Source organism: Armigeres subalbatus, chromosome 3, assembly GCF_024139115.2.
Source record: "Armigeres subalbatus isolate Guangzhou_Male chromosome 3, GZ_Asu_2, whole genome shotgun sequence".
Taxonomy (NCBI): Eukaryota; Metazoa; Arthropoda; class Insecta; order Diptera; family Culicidae; genus Armigeres; species Armigeres subalbatus.
In genome coordinates, this window is record NC_085141.1 from 32,640,698 (window position 1) to 32,655,115 (window position 14,418).

A 14,418-nucleotide genomic window follows, 5' to 3' on the forward strand; every position below is an offset into this window, starting at 1 on the left:
CTTTTCGGCGGATTGCCGGCGTCATCAAGCGGCAACGGCGAGAACACGTTGCTCTGCAAAAGCTGCTTGGAGGGGTTACCCGCGCCTCCAAGAGCAGTGCGCTTAGGCACTTTTCCAGCGACCGAATCGGCCACCGAGTCTCCCATGACGGGTCCGGGAGAAAATAACTCCAACGCGACAAGCGAAAACGTAAACAGCGAACGAACGAGAAAAAACACTTCGAAAAAAATGCGCGAGCAAAAAAACACGTCCGTACGTGTTGCTGTCTCGAACTGGAATGGATGAACCTAGTGGTTTTCAATTGTTTTATACTATTCAATCTCGATATATTTTCTAATGAATGTCCTGCGCTTGTCCAAAATACATCATTTACCCTACTTGTTTCTTGTTTAGTTTACATTGAATTTAAAAAGTTCACAAGCTTTTGAATATTTTCTGTAGTTTTATACACCCTCTAGTATAAGGAGGTTTCATCAGGCACCGAATTCCATAATAGGGATGCTCAAAATATGTTCCTATGTTCCAGGTGATGTCTTTCATATGTTATGTCAATATTTCTATCATCACTAGATGGATAGATATCATTTTCAGTAATAACATGAGAGTATATCACCAAAACCTGGGCCCACCTTAGCCGTGCGGTAAGACGCGCGGCTACGAAGCAAGACCAAGTTGCGGGTGGCCCGGTGCCGGTCTAGGAAATTTTCGGTTTGAAATTTGTCTCGACTTCCCTGAGCATGTATCATCGTGTTGAGGCTAACATATATAGGGGAACGGTTCGCCACTTCATCTCATATAGGGTGGTCGGTATTGGCCATTTTTGAAGAATACCGGTATTCGGTATTGGTGGAGTCAATACCGGTAGTACCGGTATAATACCGGTATTGGTGAAAATTTCATAATTAAAAAAAACGTTTGTTTTGTACTTTTGGAGAAAACACAACATTTATTAACAAACTTCAAAAATTAAAATCATTGCTAATGAGCTGGGCAAATTGAAACTTAAGTAGAAATAACATACTGAGCGTTTCATCGTACAATCCGCATCTGATTTTGGCAATACTGCCAGCTGATGAGAATACCCTGTCTGGTTCAACCGAAGTCGGACTAATGGTTTCAATAGCGTCGAAAATCAGTGTCAAGTACTTGGCGTCAACGTACTTGTCACCGGCAACGCAAGTGTTTTGCTCTGCAGTCTCTTCACAAGTTGTTTTTTATCCGATGAAAAAAGTGACTCTGGATGTCTTGAAGAAAGTGCCAAAAACGTTTCTGAACGATTGCTTTACAGCAGAATTATTCAAAAAAGTCTCTCTTGGATTCGTTCTTTGAGAGCATCGAACAAGTCTTGGCTTGATTTGATAATTGCACAACTCACGTCAAAGTAGTTATACCACAGCTTAAACAGGTTCGATAGCTTGAAATTTCACCTACTGCTAAAAATTCCTCATAATTTAATTTGAATTTGAATAAAAGCTCCAAATTTATCATATTTTTTTTAATAAGCCATTTCAACTCATAGAATCATTTGAGCACGGATAACATGCTGTTCCAGCGTGTCTTGGTAGAACTTCCTCAAATGCTGCTCCAAAAATGCTTTTTGTCTGATCCCTTCGTGGGTTTTTGGAATCCCACTGAAACCCCGAGCGACTAAATTCAAGCGGATGCCCTCAGATTAGGCAAGTGGCCTGTACGATATGCCGTCCTCCAAATCCATTCGGGCTAGAGCAGTTTCAAGAGGGGAGACCATTGATGGAAAATATTGCATGATCGTTGTACCTGTTTTTGGAATTTTGGTTTAAGTTGATTTCCAAATCTGGAGAAGCAGCATGTTTCAGGATAATGTTATGCAATGTATGATGTGTTTTTATTCCGCTTGTGCTGGAGCCTTCGCACATAATTACATTTGAGCACTTCATGCACTTGGCTAAGTGTTTGTTGCACGGCAAATCTTTAGCTGATATATGTAGCTGAAAACTATTCGAGATTTTTTTTAAACTGGCAGCAAAATTTGAAATACCGAAAATACCGGTATTTTCCGTCTCTAATACCGGTATTTTCGGTATTCAAAATTGGTCGGTAATACCGGTATTACCGGTTTCGGTACTACCGGTTAGACCACCCTAATCTCATAGCTACTATTTCCATCCCATCAAAAACAAAGCAATGGAAAGGAATTTGGTTTGTTTATTATTTTTGTGATTTTTTTCAGCAGTGAGCACGCATGTTGACAAAAAGAAACGACGAATTTGGTGCCGTATTTCTTTGTTTAGCGATGAGATGGAAATATGTACAGTGAGATGGAGATCGGAACAGTTCCCCTACGAATGATGAATTTCGCGCCAACTCGACCAGCGCAGCGGTTGGCAGCACCATCTCAGAATCGAATGAAACTTGGTGGGCATAAAGAAATGGTATTTCTAAGCCACTCTGCATACTTAGTTTTTCAAAAATTGTCAAGAGTAACATTTGATGAGGGCCTAATTTTTTTTCATGGATTTTTTATAAATCGATGTAACTCTAAAATGACAAGACCTACAAAAAAGTGTTGTATGGCGGACTGTCGTGAAATTCCCAGAAGTTTTTTGGAAAAATATCCAAAAAATAAAATACCGATCTCTACACTAAAAAAAAATAGTTTTAAAAATTAAAATCTATATTACAAAAAAACCTCATCTCAGAAATCGATGAAATTTTTTCTGCAGATAGGTATTTTAATTATCTAACTTTTCTGGGAATAATGTTCCTGTGACATATTTAAGGAAAAAAAGTTTTTCTAACAAAAACTATTTTCATGTCCATATTGAGTGAAAATTTATCAGCGTGTTTTATGCCTACAGCGCCAATTATAGGTTCAGCAGCCTATCATCAACCAACGACACATTTTGGAAGTATAAAAAATTGGTTAGGAAGCAATTTAGCATAATCTAACATTAATATGGACCAACATTTGGAAAGGGCGTATATTTTCCTAGATTGCTTATATCAATGTTACACACAAATGACCAGATTTACAAAATTGTGATGTTTGATGGACTATTGCAAAATTTGTCTGAACTATGAAGTCCGAAACATAAAAGAGCGTTTCGTTCACCGAGAAAATAAATTAATGAATGTAAAGATTAAAATTGGTTTACCAAAAATAAAAATTGGAGGTCGATATTTTTATCAGATAAACATTTTGATTCCAAACGATGAAGCTCGGTAGGTAATTTCATTACGGGGATTTCCGGTAAACGCACATTTGAAGAATAATAAATTTTCCACAATTTTAAAATTTTTCTTCAATTTTATTTGTTTATTTAATTTGTAAACTTAGTCGAACAATTCAAAGACTTTTGGGTCTTCATCTGAGTTGGAATATTTTTTTTTTAGGATTTTATTATGAGCGATTGGTATAAAAGAATGAAGCTTTTGTGTGCCAATTATAGTTTTTGCTTTTTTGAAAAGTTCATCAAACTCTTGTTGAGTACCGTCGTCGGGGGTGACAATGGGTCAAATGGGGGTGAGAATGGGTCACTGTTTCAACTACTTAGAATGCTTGTAGAATGGATGTATCTGAGGACAAGAAGACAAAAATATAAGAGACCTTTTTGAACGATTTTGCTCTACGTCCTCCATGCTCGCGGTGAGAGCGATGACCTATTCTCACCCCCAGACCCATTGCCACCCCCGATGGCGGTATTGCTCATTCGTGATATAACAGAAATGTAATACAGTGATATTTTTGTTTGATTGAAAACGTGCCCATTCGTACAACTCCTGAGGAGTCTTGATAGTATTTCCATAATCTTTGGCAAGAGTTGCTCGTTTTGCCATTCGTTTGAGAGTGCCACCAATAGCTTCGCAAGGGCCTTTTCCGAATTATTCCAACCTTGAGCAGCAGTTTGGATAATAAATGAATAATTTTCAGAGAAATCTAACAGTACAAGTGTTTTGCTGTTTGCAAATAATGTCATAAGTTATCAATTTTAGTTTATCAATTTTTTCAATAAAATACGATACAATATCATCTACAGGCTTTATAACGGTTTCTAAATTACACCGTTCAGTGGTTAGCCTTTGCTGAAAAACAACATCTTCTTTTCCACTATTACAATTAAATATCACTTCAGTTTCGTTTCGGCAACATTGCCCGTTTTCAATGTAATTATTTTTTTGTAATTGTTTTTAAGTTACTTCGATACAAAAAGTCAAATAAAACATAAACCCTTTTCAAATGTTGGTCCACAATTATGTTAGATTATGCTAAATTGCTTCCCAAACAAATTTTTATACGTCCAAAATGTGTCGTTGGTTGATGATAGGCTGCTGAACCTATAATTGGCGCTGTAGGCATAAAACACGGTGATAAATTTTCACTTAATATGGACATGAAAAAAGTTTTTGTTAGAAAAACTTTTTTTCCTTAAATATGTCACAGAAAGATTATTCCCAGAAAAGTTAGATAATTAAAATACCTATCTGCAGACAAAATTTCATCGATTTCTGAGATGAGGTTTTTTTGTAATATCGATTTTAATTTTTAAAACTATTTTTTTTTTCAGTGTAGAAATCGATATTTTATTTTTTGGATATTTTTCCAAAAAACTTCAGGGAATTTCACGACAGTCCGCCATACAACACTTTTTTGTAGGTCTTGTCATTTTAGAGTTAGATCGATTTATAAAAAATCCATGAAAAAAAAATGGGCCCTCATCAAATGTTAGGGGAAGAGGCCCCAAAACGCCCCCCCGATGCAAAACGCCTTTTGTGGTTTCCCTCATATTTACCGTCCTTAAGATGTCCGTAACAAAACTAGATCTAAAATTATGTAGGATAGGCGAAGAAAGTTTCAAAATAGTGCATGGGAAGGTCGGAAAAACCGAAAATTTCCACATTTTGAAGAAACATCTGACATCTTGGCGAGGCAAAACGCCCTAGTGGCAATAACCTACAAAGTACTTGCGTCTCCACGGACTATCCATACTAGAATGCTGATTCGCCGACGCGTGGTACTTTGTTCCCTAGGAGCTGCCAGCTAAAAGGCGTTTTGCCTCATGAGTTTTCCGGCAACAGAATATCACCACTTTTTTGAAATGTGAATATTATCAATATGATTGAGATTTTTGACAATTTTTGAATGGCATCAACTAGCTACCTTGTTTAACTGATGCATAATGTAAAAATACCCATGAATAGCGTTACCAATAAGACAATAGAGCAGTGTTTGCTTAGCTAGGGCATATTGCCCCCCCCTTCCCCTACTCTTGACAATTTTTGAAAAACCAAGTATGCAGAGTGGCTTAGAAATACCATATCTTTATGCCCACCAAGTTTCATTCGATTCTGAGATGGTGCTGCCAGCCCCATAGAAGGGTTGGCGCGAAATTCGTCGAATACAAAAATGGTAACATGGCTTAGAAAACTCGCAGTTAATAGCTGTGGAAGTGCTTAATGAACACTAAGCTGCGAGGCGGCTCTGTCCCAGTGTAGGGGTGTAATGCCAATAAGAAGAGGAAGAATATCACCAAAACTGCATTTTTCAGAATCCGTTGCTCTAGCGAATGACGTTTGGTTAACGGAATCAATGTTTTTTTTTTTGAATTTTTAAATTTTAAGTTCTTTACTCAATCAATGGTTAGAGAAATAAAAAAACGTCATATAGGGAGCGGGACCATTTGGGCAGCACCCCCTATTCCCGTCCGCAACGTTAATAACTTGACCGCGTTCCGACCAACAAAACATTACCTGTTTGTAACAAAACATGCAGGTAAAGAACACAATATCATTCTTAGGCTAGTGCCACCGACAGAGTGGTAACGATTATCTTTACACAACGTCTTTACACGATTGAATATTGGTCTCTTGCATTGAAAAGTGTTTTCCAGTAAAATACAATGCTCATGGTGCTAAAAAGCAATAACAATCCCCAAACTTAGTTCTTCAAACTATCTTTCTTTGATCTAATCTTGAAAAACATGTACAAAACAAAAAATACAATATCTTGATGAAAGCAAAACACCATTTTTGGTGACTAGCTTCATCCGTAACATACGCGTTATTAACACCAAGTGGAAAGAAAACACTTCCAAGGAAAAACCAACGCAGCTCTATGTAATGCAGGTTAAAAAACAAAATTTTAATCCAAAATGTACTCTTTGAAGTGGTTTGTCATCGATGACACTGTCAGATCCCACAAAGTCAATGTCAAACTAGTCATTAAAACGGGATCACTTTGGATTATGCAAACGGCCACCGTGCGATTGTTACCGATATATGATTCACGGAATAGAAGCCAGCATCCAGGAGAAAACTCTGTTTTTCATCTCAATTGATCGAACGAAAGCAGTTTTAATCCGATTAGTGAATGCATTACGTCTACATCCCATTTGATGGCGGCGTCCTCGCCGTGTAAAACGGTCAGTCGATTTTGCCTTTGCCTTAACGAAAGCTAACCACCAAACGTCACGTCCATTATCGGCGGATAAATCCGATTTGTTTTAATTACTCAAATGGTGAATGTACACGCTAAGGTACTTTTTTAACGTTTTTTTTCAGGGGTCATAACATCACATTCTTGAGTGGCTTTCCAGCAGATTTCTCCTACAATGGCTTACAGGAAGTCACCCCTTCCGGATTGGTCGAATACATTCGAAACTACACCAACTGGGACCTGTTGGGCGCACGAATGAAGGGCGACCTTCCTCTTTCCCTGTGGGATGTCTTCCGATACTCGTGGCAGGTTGGCAACATTATGGATTGGCACAATTGCCCCCAATCAATATTCTGCTTAAAATTTCTCACCCACCTAGGCCTGTGATGCCACGCTTGAGGACAAAGAAACTATGGACCTGCTGGGGCGGAAGTTCGACCTGCTTATATTGGACGGTGCCTACCCGGAATGTGCACTGAGTTTGGCCTACCGGCTGGGAGCGCCCTACATGTACATCAACACCGTCGGGTTCTACACCGGAACGATGGCGATGGCGGGGAATCCGGGCCCTTACTCGGTGACACCGGTGTTCTACCGATCGTTGACCGACGATATGAACTTCTTCGAGCGGATTGTCAACAGCATCTGCCACCTGACGATACAACCGGTTTATACGGTAAGTAAATTCGAGCCATTCGATCCATTGTTCTTACTACACAAGATACATACTCATTCAATCTGTAAAAATGCTTTCAATAGTTACTGTCAAAATGCTAATAGAACACTAAGCTGAAACGAAGCGCAACTTCCAATTGGAATGTAGAGACATATAAGAAGAATAAAAAGAAAATTTCGAACGAAGATCTTCCAATTTTTTCAAAATAAATTCTCCCGATTTCGCAGACGAAATTCTTCCAAATGTTCCAAACGCAATGCTTCCGATTATCTAAGCGTAATGGGTCAAACACAATGGATACGTTTGCGTGCACGCAAACGTATCCATTGTGTTTGACCCATTACTCTTTCAATATTTTTAACCCTTAAATGCGCAATGTTGTTCTAAAACAACAAACCGAAAATACGTTTAATGTTAATGATTTCAATGGTTATTTACGCTAAAAATATTTCTGACGATTTCTAAAAAAATTGCCTTGCGTCTTTAAGGGTTAAACTGAATTCCTTCGAATTTCCTGACGTAATCCCTAAAAAAAAGGTTAAAACGGAATGCTTCCAAATTTTCCCAACAGAATGTTTCCAAATTGTCAAACGCAATTCTTCCGCATTTCCAAAAAAAGTTCTTCCAGATGTTGCATCAATTTTTAGATTCTGGCGCAATTTCGCTTTGCTTTGAATTTTCAGCGTGCACACTAATACATTCAAACTATCTTTGTTTTTTTTTTGTTGTTGTTATTGATCGGACACACGTGTAATGACGTAATGACGGATGTATTAAAATTCCATTCAAAATTTATTGATAAAGTATAATGTTTTTAATTTCAAAACATTACCTTGTACATAATATGCATGGCGATCAGCAAGTCAAAGCCTATTGAATCCTGCACTCTACAACTCGCTCAGTCTATGAAGGACTGTGGACCTGGGTGGTGCGAATAGAATCGATTTGGTTGTCAAACTGAAGCCAAACTTTTCTATTGTGCCGGAGCCAAACATTGAAGATTGTGGTTATGTTCGTTTCAGATCCTATATTGAGAAGTATTGTTATTATTTAGGAAAAAATAAAAATAAACTTAGATTGAGTTTTGTATTATTTGTAACAAATATTTTCACATTATATTTCGAGTTGAAAATTAGTAGGAATGCAATTAAAAAGCACTCGTTACGAAATTTCACAAGATTCAACAGCTGCTTGGATCAAGAATGTATGTAAACCATCGTAAAGTCATGTAGAGTATCGCGCATTTGTGCGCCTTCATGCAGCATGGAAAGAGAAATTCGAAGAGCGGGAAATGTTTGACAGCCTAGTAACTGCAGAATAGTTTTGCTTATGGGATTGATTTCAAAATATCCCTCTACTCGCTTGAGAGCAGAAAAGCGGCTCTATCCGCAGCACCCAGCTGTGGACAACAGATCAAAAGCACAAAACATCAAATGAACAAATTAAAAAAAAAAATAATGCGACCTATTTGATTGAAACAAAATGTTGAATAATAAGTTAAAAATATGCTTCCAAACTAAAAGCTTGAGTCTAAAGATCCGCAAGCCACAACTTAAGAGGCATGAAGTTTTTTTCGAAAAGCTCAATTTCTTCTCTGCCAAAGGATTGGAAGCATCATTCTACGCTTGTCGGAACCTATTTACAAGCACCTTAGAAGCCTGCTTTCAAGAGGCTCGGATGCCTTTTTCTAGAGGTTCGGAGGATACCTTTCAAAAGACTCGGAAATCTACGTTAAAGAATTTTGGAAGCCACCTATTAAGAGATTCGGAATCTTTTTTTTTAACAGGCTCAGAAGCCTTCTTTTTAGAAGCTTAGAAGACTACTTTCAAGAGGCTCGGAAGCCTTCCTTTCAGTAGGCTCTAAATACTCATTTCAAAAGGCCCGGAAGCCTCCTTTCAAGAGGCTCGGAAGCCTCCTTTCAAGAGGCCCGGAAGCTTCCTTTCAAGAGACCCGGAAGCCTCCTTTCAAGAGGCCCGGAAGCCTCCTTCCAAGAGGCCCGGAAGCCTCCTTTCAAGAGGCCCGGAAGCCTCCTTTCAAGAGGCCCGGAAGCTTCCTTTCAAGAGGCCCGGAAGCCTCCTTTCAAGAGGCCCGGAAGCCTCCTTTCAAGAGGCCCGGAAGCCTCCTTTCAAGAGACCCGGAAGCCTCTTTCAAGAGGCCCGGAAGCCTCCTTTCAAGAGGCCCGGAAGCCTCCTTTCAAGAGGCCCGGAAGCCTCCTTTCAAGAGGCCCGGAAGCCTCCTTTCAAGAGGCCCGGAAGCCTCCTTTCAAGAGGCCAGGAAGCCTCCTTTCAAGAGGCCCGGAAGCCTCCTTTCAAGAGGCCCGGAAGCCTCCTTTCAAGAGGCCCGGAAGCCTCCTTTCAAGAGGCCCGGAAGCCTCCTTTCAAGAGGCCCGGAAGCCTCCTTTCAAGAGGCCCGGAAGCCCCCTTTCAAGAGGCCCGGAAGCCTCCTTTCAAGAGACCCGGAAGCCTCCTTTCAAGAGGCCCTGAAGCCTCCTTTCAAGAGGCCCGGAAGCCTCCTTTCAAGGAGCCCGGAAGCCTCCTTCCAAGAGGCTCGGAAGCCTCCTTCCAAGAGGCTCGGAAGCCTCCTTCCAAGAGGCTCGGAAGCCTCCTTCCAAGAGGCTCGGAAGCCTCCTTCCAAGAGGCTCGGAAGCCTCCTTCCAAGAGGCTCGGAAGCCTCCTTCCAAGAGGCTCGGAAGTCTCCTTCCAAGAGGCTCGGAAGCCTCCTTCCAAGAGGCTCGGAAGCCTCCTTCCAAGAGGCTCGGAAGTCTCCTTCCAAGAGGCTCGGAAGCCTCCTTCCAAGAGGCTCGGAAGCCTCCTTCCAAGAGGCTCGGAAGCCTCCTTCCAAGAGGCTCGGAAGCCTCCTTCCAAGAGGCTCGGAAGCCTCCTTCCAAGAGGCTCGGAAGCCTCCTTTCAAGAGGCCCGGAAGCCTCCTTTCAAGAGGCCCGGAAGCCTCCTTTCAAGAGGCCCGGAAGCCTCCTTTCAAGAGGCCCGGAAGTCTCCTTTGAAGAGGCCCGAAAGAATTCCGTTTGAGAATTAAAGAGAATGCAGTTTAGATATTCGTAAATTGCCTTTGAATTGAACTTTGAAAAAGATATATAGGGTAACGGTACCAATAGTGGAGGTATTAGTAGATCCACAAAAGAAAATATTTTTAAAAAATTGATAGTTATGGGAAATTTACTGATTTATTATCTTAGTCAATAGATACACTAATAAATTTGCTAGCAAAAATGAGATAGATGTCATTTAACATCAACAATTATCAAATATTGCTTGCACCACTATGGGTACACTGTTCCTTTAGTGGCGGTAAAAATTAATTTTGGTTCCTATAGTGGTGCTATCCATTGGTTTCTTATGAGACTCGCCACTATTGGTACAGTTGCACCACTATAGGTGCAAGGGAGTCAATTTTGTTAAGGAAAATCATTGTTTTCAATAGTTTATCAAGCGAAATCTTAAGGTAAGTTGCATTTAACAGGATATTTAAAGCACGACGCATCAACTGAAACCATCGTAAAATGTATAAATACGATAAATCTCATTAAAACCCCACTACCTCCACTATTGGTGCTACCTCCACTAAGGGTACGGTTACCCTATTTGTTTGGAAATCTTTTGAGTGATTTGGAGAATTTGTATATTTGGAAGAGTTGCGTTTGGAAAATCGGAAGCATTCCGATTTAAAAACTTTAAAACATCCCGTTTGATCATTTGAGAGGATTCGCTTGGAAATCCGGAAGTAATCAGTTTGGAAATTTAAAAAAAACTCCGTTTGGAACTTCGAAAAATTTTATTTTGAGAATTAGAAGAACTCCGTTTGAGAATTGAAGAGAATGTAATTTTGATATTCAGAAAATTTTCGTTTATGATTTCGAAAAGTTTGGAATTCGGAAGAAAGTCGCTTAGAAATTCGGAAGAATTTCGTTTGAGAAATCGGAACAATTCCTTTTGAAAATTTGGAAGCGTTCCTTTTGGAAATTTGATTTTGGAAAAAAAATCAATTGGATTTTCGTAACATTTCCGCTGTGTTTGGTAAATCGGATGCATTCCTTTCTGAAAACTTAGAAACATTCCGTCTGGTCATTTTAAAGGATTTATTTATAATCAGTTTGGAAATTTGAAAGAACTCCGTTTGAAACTTGAGATTTTTTTTTTAATTGGAAGAATTCCGTTTAGAATTAAAGAGAATGCAGTTTAGATATTCGATAAATTCTCGTTTAGGATTACAAAAGATTTCCGTTTGGGGATTCGTAACAATTCCGTTGAAAGCCCGGAACAATTACTTTTGAAAATCTTGAAGCATTTCTTTTTGGAAATTCGAAAGCATTTTATTTGGAAATTTGGGTTATTTCGATAGGAAAATCGGGACCATTCCGTTTGGAAAATATGGAAGTATTTCGTTTGGACATTCCGGATTGGTGATTCCGATTGGCAATTTGGTAGTATTACGTTTTGAAAATTGAAACAATTACGTTTGAGAATTAAACCTTTAAAAGGAATATTTCCGCTTTTCTGCATTCTCTTCACGGAACTTAAACTGCATTCTCTTCACGGAATTCTTTCAATTTTCAAAACGCAATACTATTGAATTGCCAATCAGAATCGCCAATCCGGAGTGTCCAACCGAAATGCTTTCATATTTTCAAAACGAAATGCTCCCGATTTTCCTATCTGATTAATCCAATTTTCTGAATGGAATGCATCCGAATTTCCAGAAGGAATACTTTCAAATTTCCAATAGAATTGTTCCGAATTTCCAAACAGAATTCTTTTGAAATCTCAAACGAAAATTTACCTTCAAGTGACCTATCGGAATGTTTCTAAGTTTTCAAAACGGAATACTTTCAATTTACCAAATGCAATGGAGTTCTTCCGAATTTCCAAACGGATTTGTTTTTTTAATTTTCCAACGTAGTTCTTCCAATTTTTCAAACAAAATTCTTCCAGATGGAATCCCTCCGATTTTCAAATTGAACCCTTCCAAATTTTCAAACGAATTTATTTTTTCATCGAATTCCTCCTTTCAAACGCAATCCATCCGAGTGTCCAAACTAATTTGAAAGCAATTCTCAAAATGGAGTTTTTTCAATGTTCCAATTGTAGCTCTTTCAAAATTTTCAAACGGATTGTTTTTCCGAATTTTCAAACAAAAATCTTTCGAATTTTCCAAATGACTTCCCCGAATTTTGAAGCGGAATTCTTACGAATTTTTATACGGAAGCTTTTTTATTTCCAAATGAAGTATTTCTGAATGTCCAGCGGAATGCTTCCGTAACTTTCCCATTTAAAAAAAATTCGTCATAATTTTCAAACGAAATTCTATCAAATTTTCGAACGGAATTCTTCCAAACTTATAAACGGAAATCCTCCAAATTTACAAACAAAATTATTTCTAATTTACAAATGAATTTCTTCCTTATTTCCAAGCGAAAAACATACCGATTACCAAACGTAATACTATAGAATTTACGAACGGAAATTTTCAAATCATGTTTCATATTTCATCCAAATTTCCAAAAAAAAATATTTTGATTTTCGAAACGATTTTTTTAAAAGAATTTCCGAACGAAAAATCCTACAAATTTCCAAACGGAATTTCTTTAAATTCTTCATAGATTTTTTTCCCAATTTCCGAAAGGAATTCTTCCGAATTTCCTAACGAGATTGTTCTTAATTTCTAAATAGAATTCTAACGGTTTCCAAATGTAACTATTCCAAATTTTCAATCAAAATACTTTCAAGTTTCCAAACGATAATCTTCCAAAGATCTAAACGGATATTCTTGCCAATCTTTGAACGAAACGAAAATCCTCCAAATCTTTTACCGAAATTTCTCAGAATTGCCCAACGGAATTCTTTCAAATTTCTGAACTGATAACTTCCGATTTTCCAAACGAAATCCTTTCAAATGACTAAACGGAATGCTGCTAAGCTTTCAAAATATAATACTTCCGATTTACCAAACGCAACAGAAATCTAACGAATTTCCAAATGATTTTTTTTTCTTCAAATTTTGCAAACGGAGATCTTTTATTTTTTCGAACAAAATTCTTCCAAATTTCAAAATGGAATTCTTCCGATTCTTTTCCAAACTTTCAAACGGATTTATTTTTCCAATGAATTACTCCTAATTTCCAAAAGCATTCCATCCGAATGTCCAAACGAAATGCTTTCAAATTTTCGAAACGCAATGCTTTCAATGCTCAAACGGATTTTTTCCGAATTTCCAAATAATAATCTTCCGAATTTTCAAACGGACTTCCTCCGAATTCCAGAACGAATTTTCATACGGAAGGCTTATTTATTTCCAAACGAAATACTTCTGAATGTCCAAGCGAAATGCTTCCAATATTCCAAACGTAGCTTTCCCATATTTCAAAAAGAAGATCTTCATAGTTTTCAAACGAAGTTCGATCGATTTTCCGAACGGAACGTTTCCAAATTTACACAAACGGAATTCCTCAAAATTTACAAACAAAATAATTCCTGATTTACGAACGGATTATTCCCTTATTTCCAAACGAAAAACATACCAATTTCCAAATGTAATACCTACTTCAGAAATTGCAAACAGAAATTTTCGAATTTTCAAACGATTTATCTCCGAAATCTGAAAAAAAATATCACGAATTTGCAAACGATATTTTTAATAAATTTCCCTACAAAAATTCTTTGAATTTCTAAACGAATTTTTTTCCAAATTTCCAAACGTGTTTTCCCTAATTGCCAAACGGAATTCTTCCAAATAACCAAATGGGTCCTTCAACATGTCAACAGAATAACAGAAAATTTTGCCAACGGATTACTTTCGATTTTCCAAACGTATTTCTTCCAAATTTTTAAACGGATATTTTTTTGAAGTCCCAAACGTAATAGTTTCCAAACAATTGAATTGAATTTTCAAACGGAATTTTTTCTTCTTTCCGAATATTTTTCAAATTGCTAAACGGAATTCCTCCCAATTTTCAAACGGGAATCTTTCCTATTTCCAAACGAAATCCTTCCTATTTTCCAAACAAAATTCTTTCAAATTTGCAAACGTATTTTACGAATTTTTGAACGGAGATCCTTCGAATTTCTAAACGAATTTTGAATCGATATTTTTTCCTTTTTTTCAGATGGAATTCTGACGAATTTACAAATGGTTCCGATTTGCAAATGTAACTATTGCAATTTTTCAATCGGAATGCTTTTAAATTTCCAAACGATATTCTCCCGAATTTTTTCAATTTCCAAACGAAAATCTTTCAAATTTCCGAACGGAAATTCTCCAAATTTTTTAGCGAAAATTTTCCTAATTGCCAAACGGAATTCGTCTGAATAATTGAATG

At 37.8% G+C, this 14,418-nt stretch overlaps 1 protein-coding gene across 1 annotated transcript in view; it reads left to right on the forward strand.

Moving 5' to 3' along the window:
• LOC134220443 (UDP-glucosyltransferase 2-like) overlaps positions 1-14,418 on the forward strand; it is a 90,795-nt gene that overhangs the window by 29,396 nt on the left and 46,981 nt on the right. The window contains exons 2-3 of the mRNA XM_062699501.1: positions 6,538-6,721; positions 6,792-7,088. Of these exons, the coding sequence (XP_062555485.1) occupies positions 6,538-6,721; positions 6,792-7,088 (481 nt within the window). The remainder of the gene's footprint in view (positions 1-6,537; positions 6,722-6,791; positions 7,089-14,418) is intronic.